The sequence below is a fragment of the Cottoperca gobio genome, chromosome 23 (genome assembly GCF_900634415.1).
Source record: "Cottoperca gobio chromosome 23, fCotGob3.1, whole genome shotgun sequence".
NCBI classification, from domain to species: Eukaryota; Metazoa; Chordata; class Actinopteri; order Perciformes; family Bovichtidae; genus Cottoperca; species Cottoperca gobio.
Window position 1 is genome coordinate 7,928,870 of NC_041377.1, and position 6,131 is coordinate 7,935,000.

At 39.7% G+C, this 6,131-nt stretch overlaps 1 protein-coding gene across 1 annotated transcript in view; it reads left to right on the forward strand.

The window, feature by feature from the left end:
- The first annotated feature begins 1,329 nt into the window (after positions 1-1,329).
- Positions 1,330-6,131, forward strand: part of ldhba (lactate dehydrogenase Ba) — a 7,447-nt gene continuing 2,645 nt past the window's right edge. Inside the window, exons 1-6 of the mRNA XM_029462225.1 lie at positions 1,330-1,488; positions 3,848-3,984; positions 4,809-4,926; positions 5,029-5,202; positions 5,294-5,467; positions 5,663-5,780. Of these exons, the coding sequence (XP_029318085.1) occupies positions 3,856-3,984; positions 4,809-4,926; positions 5,029-5,202; positions 5,294-5,467; positions 5,663-5,780 (713 nt within the window). The 5' untranslated portion in view covers positions 1,330-1,488; positions 3,848-3,855. The remainder of the gene's footprint in view (positions 1,489-3,847; positions 3,985-4,808; positions 4,927-5,028; positions 5,203-5,293; positions 5,468-5,662; positions 5,781-6,131) is intronic.

A 6,131-nucleotide genomic window follows, 5' to 3' on the forward strand; every position in this document is an offset into this window, starting at 1 on the left:
ATGTCGCAGATTAGGAAAGAGTGAAGCACAGTGACAAAAAAGTGTGAGGCTGCTTTGTAGGTTGGCTTTGTGTTATGTAAAAGCCGGTTAGCTCCTCCTTCCTCCACTGGCCAATCTAATCCCTCCGTCACTCTCCTCATTCTTAACATGCAACGGCCTTTCAAGCCCTCACACAAACACACACACACACACACACTAACACACAATGGCCCTCCACGCAGTTGAAGGGGTGCCTTTAAGGGATCGGCATCCTCATCCCGTTGGACCAAGAGAAATGCACAATGGCAGCGTCCTATTGGGTGCCAGCCTGTGTCATCACCGCCATCGTCATCATGTGTGACATGTGTAGCATCAGGAGGGGGATGCAGAGAACAGCATGTTCTCATGTATTTATGGGCAACTATTGCATTCAACATGTTTCTTCAGTAATATTACAGAAGTATCATCAGCAAAAATGATCAACAGTTAAAGTTGTCATTGTGCAGGCAAAATGGCCGCTGTCAGTGTTATATTATTATATATAATAATACTCTTATTATAATAATTATATATGTTGTTGTATATATGTTGTAGCTTGTCAGGAAGTAACTAATTAAAACTATTTTAACACAATAGAGAATGGAATTTTATAAGTTGAGGTATGTAAAATATATATTGATATTGATAAAAAGTACAATATGTACAAATAAGTACTTTAGTAAATATACTTGGCTAAATTCCACTAATGCTGTTCATCAGTATCAGACAGAAATGCAACAATAACTAAATAAAAGTAATATTTTCAGTGTTATTTATTATGCATCTATTTGTTTATATATTATTTGAATCCTTTTTTTGTTTGTGTTCGAAAACTCTGCTGCTGCAGCTGAGAATGCATGGGCCAAATTAGAAACCCACAGGAGGGGTTAATATTGGATCTGTCCTTAATTTAACAGTTCTACATACTGTGGAGCACCTTTAATCACATTTTGGCATCCACTCCTACTACATTTATAAAGAGATGTTTATATTTTGGGGTGCAATTTTTTAAATGATCTTTCATGCATAAGGATGCTTTCAGGTTCATGGATCTGTTTTTTGTTACAGTAAAATTATTTACTTTAGTCAGAAAGGAAAATTCTACCTGAGGAGGAATTCTGACTATAATAACCTACAGCCCCAGATCGGTCATTGTTGGTATGCCTGAGGAGTGAAACCCCAACAAACAGGTCTAAAACAGGGAGGAATAATGATTACCGTTTATTAATCTCCGTCTTCCCCGTCCATTACAAACATGTAAATGTCACGCAGACTGGCATCATGCTCTGCACCCATCCTCACATGTGAACGCATCCTGGTCACATTGCAACCCATCCACCTCCTCCTCCTCCTCCTCCTCCTCCTCCTCCTCCTCACTTTAACTCCACATTAGCCCTTACCCCATCTCTCTGCCAGCCGCAGCTCTGACCAGATAACGGATATCAGACTGTAGAAACGAGTTGTTAAAACGTAAGTATTCTGCTTACATTTTGGATATTTTTCGTTGCCGGGTTCGTGGCTGCCGCACAGTGATGCGGTGTTGAACGTTTCAGCAGCAATGGATGCTCACAGTTGAAATGCCCGATGCAGGGAACCATTTCCAACCTTGCGAAGTTAAACGAAATGTAATTAAACAGTTTGAAACAACATCAAAGGGAAGTGCCATTAGTATTTTGTACCGGGTAGGTCACCATTATGAATTATTATTTTGAATTCGCCTCGGTGCGTAATGTAGATCATTTTCAGCAGCCTCTGATACAGTGTTAATACCAAGTGTTCGAAGTGCATCTGCTGTAGGCTCATTTATCTAGGTCTGTATTGTAATTCAAAAATAAAGTTGTGTTTTATTTTACATTCCACCACTTTAACGATGACATATCTGTATTCACGATCACATTTGATTATAGCCTACTCCTCGCTGTGCACCTGACTTGGTGTTTATGTATTTGTACCTACATTGTGTAATATCGCACAGACTGGAAACACTAAGAACAGTGAGTTTGAACTCATTTCCTGTCGTTGTCCGTATCATATTAAGCGTTAGAAATGCTGTCACGCATCCCGTTAGTTGCATATTTAAACCTTTCTTTAAAACGGAGTCATCACTTTCACCAAAATCGAGCGACGGCGGAGGCCGGGTCTGTTACACAACCCCAATTCCACTAAAATCACAGTAAATGAAGGAACACAACCAGCAGTTCACATCACTAAAATAAATATCTGACGGGCTGTGTTGGCAGAACATATTCACTTAGTCCTGTACACTATGAGGCTGGTGAACCGATTATATAATTGATTGTAGGAGGCTAGAATGAGGCATTGTATGGTTCAGTAGCTCTATTGTCTCCTGAATAAGTGCCGGATAGCTGGACATCCCCCATAGACCCACGAGGTGTGACCCTTTCTGGACACAAACCACCTATCCTAAGGTTCTTAGTAATGTTTGAAACCATGTGACCTTGATATGAGGTGATATCTTAAATTGGTGGTAGCCTGTGTCGGGAGTCTAAGCTGATAACTTGGGACCTTCAGGGATCTCTGTTTTTTTTTGCTTAGTTATGTTTTATCTCTAATAATTTCTTCTTAGCACAGTTTTATTGGGAAAGTACTGGTTTCAAGTGGTATGCTGTGTTCAGCACCTCATTTTGTCCCACCATTATATAGTCAATGTCAAATTAAGTGTTACATTAATTGGACATTGATATGATATAAAATATGTCTGTTGTTATTGCCCATTTACGGATACCTGAACAGTGCTGTGTTTGAGTTAGGCACAATAAGATCAGCTCAATTGATTGTTCTCACTTGAGTTATATTTCTGTTTTTGAGGAATGTTTTTTATCCCTGGTCTTCCTATAATTTATATATGTGATGTCTATTTGACCTTTTACTATGAAATGTAATTTTCCTCTTGATATTTAAACTTGTTGGCAGAAAACAACATGAGCAGTGCTGTCTAGGAGGACGTTCAACTACTTGGGACAAGTTGGAAATGTTTGTGTGCAGTGGAGGAACACAAAGTAACCGACATTGTTGTTGCTTAGTGGGAATACAATGCATTTATTTGACATATTGTCCTGGGTGTCATGCATATTTGGCTCGTGCCACTGCAAAATGTGAATGAACTGAAGCCAACTCTGATACGCAAGCCAACATTCATGTACAGGTTCACACTGGAATAACATCAATTATTGTTCTGGGAGATTGTACCTGGCAGTCAGAAATGCATAGTGAAAGTGAGCCAATCTAAACGCTGATGGTGTCATTATTTTATAGCCATTACATTGTGCAAACAACATTTACTTTACAATGATAAATTGAAAGAAAATAATTGTCTATTGCCACTTTAAAGTTTCCATCATGCCTTGTAGCACTGCCAAGTACCAACTTTTCCAATAAACAAATGCTTAAATTTAGGTTTTAGATTAGAAATGGTTTGGTAACTTTAAAAAAGGTTATTTGATGAAGCTTGAGTGACATACATGCTGCCTGTTTGCTGGAGATCAAGGCATAATTATAATTGTACTTTAGCTCACAAAAGCAGTGCTGGTTTGGAATAGTTTCATGCATTTTCCTCTCTTATGCTTGTGTTAACCACTGACCTTCTTTCAGGCATCGAGCCAAAAACCCATTCAAAAAACCCATTGACTTAGAGACAGTGACCTGTGTGTTGATACACCAAACCATTGAGATACAGTCTGCAGGCTGCTTATTGTATTGGAAACACTAAATGACTAGTTTAGACAGATTGAAGCAGGCATGTGTCCTGTGTCAGTGCCTGTCTGTGATATTGCTCACCACGACATGTATTCTCTCTGTCTCCCTACAGCTGTGATCATGTCCTCAGTGCTGCAGAAGTTGATCAGCCCTCTGGCCAGTAGCCCTGCTGAGCCTCCCAGGAACAAAGTGACAGTGGTCGGGGTGGGCCAGGTGGGCATGGCCTGTGCCATCAGCATCCTACTGCGGGTAATACACAACAACATGTTCAGAATGGGTTTTCTTTAATGAGAAAAATGGAAAAGAGCCTCGAAAAAGATCTGATGCAAAACCATATGTGTAAAGTACTTCTATATTTTACAGTAGATGTCAGTGGCTCTTACAAATGTTCAATATCCAACAGTCACATTCTGTATATTGCCATATATTTCTAAATACAGCAGAAATGTATGTTTATGCTGTTAATGCTGATAAATAGTTCCTTACAATAATTATACCTTTAGTGGATTGAAACTCATGACCTTCATCAGTTATATTTCATATTAATAATACATATATGTAGGTATGAACATATTAGAATCACATATGTCATATACATATTTTTTTCATGTCAGTAATACATACAGTAATATTTAGTTTACATATAAGCACATATAGTTTTTATGTATGTGAAAAGCAGATATTGAATAAAAAATATGTTCATATATGTTTACACATATAGTCCATTATTTTATACATGCATATGTTCATATATAAAGGCCTGCAAGGTGAAAAATAGTTTACAAAAAAATGATGCGTAAGTAAGCCATTATGAATTAGTATCGGGGTTTAATATTTCCCAGTAGATCTCTCATAACAAGCAATTATCTTTAGATGTGAGTCACAAACTGTAGAAGCTCAGATGTGGATATATATATATATTTTTAAAATATTTTTTATGTCATATTTGTGTGCATGATTTATGATGGCATTAAAATTCTGAAGTAACTAAATGTATGCCTGCCAAATTGAATGTGAAATGGACATAATCCTCTTCCTGCACTCTCTCCACATCTTTCTCCTCCTCTGGACAGGACCTGTGTGATGAGTTGGCTCTTGTGGATGTGATGAAGGATCGTCTAAAGGGAGAGATGATGGACCTGCAGCATGGCAGCCTTTTCCTTAAGACCTCCAAGATAGTTGCTGACACAGGTCATTAGCTGCTGCTCACATACATGCTGCGCTGCACACAAGAAAAATATCCCCAGACATCATTCATCAGATCTTGTTTCCCTTTCTCTCCTCTTCCTCTAGACTATGCAGTGACAGCTAACTCTCGCGTGGTCGTGGTGACGGCCGGTGTTCGTCAGCAGGAGGGTGAGAGCCGCCTTAACCTGGTGCAGAGGAACGTCAACGTCTTTAAGTCCATCATCCCCCAGATCATCAAGTACAGCCCGAACTGCACACTGGTCGTGGTCTCCAACCCTGGTGAATACAATAACACATACATTATCATCTTTGGGTTTGTTTGCATGTGTTGTGTATATTACATATCAATAACTCCTCACACCCTCCACAGTTGACGTGTTGACCTACGTGACCTGGAAGCTGAGTGGTCTGCCCAAGAACCGCGTCATCGGCAGCGGCACCAACCTGGACTCGGCCCGCTTCCGCTACCTGATGGCCGAGCGCCTCGGCATCCACGCCAGCTCCTTTAATGGCTGGGTGCTAGGGGAGCATGGAGACACCAGCGGTGGGTACACACGGGGAACTGAGTCCGTTATTTATTATCACTTAACAATCATCTGTCATATATATATGATGTCTGCAGGGCATCATCAAGGTAGTTTCTCTGTTGAAGCTGCACTGAAAAGGTGAATGTAATTTGACCTGAAACACAGTGCAGTCTTAACTGTATGTGTTTGTGTGTGTGTGTGTTTTTTTCCAGTGCCAGTGTGGAGCGGTGCAAACGTAGCAGGAGTAAATCTGCAGAAGCTGAATCCTGATATTGGCACTGATGGTGATAAGGAACAGTGGAAGGCCACACACAAGGCTGTAGTGGACAGGTACGGGTTGTGTGAGTGAACGTGATAGATAGGTATCCAGAGAGAGTGACCAAAACAGAGTTAGGATTGTTTTTCAGAGATTGAATTGATATCTAATCTAAATCTCTAATATCTGACATTTACATCATTTTCACTTCCAACACGTAAACATTTAGGTGTCATATCTTTTGAGTAACTAAGCTAAAAATCCAATTTAACATCCAGTAGACTGGACTAATCTCATCACAAAGATATATATTAAGAGCCAATGTCCTTCCTGTTTAGCCTGCTCTTCTAGCATCTGTGATACTTTTGAGAAAAGAGATGTGTCCATTTTCTTCTCTGTAAAAGAACCAAGTATTTCTTTGGACG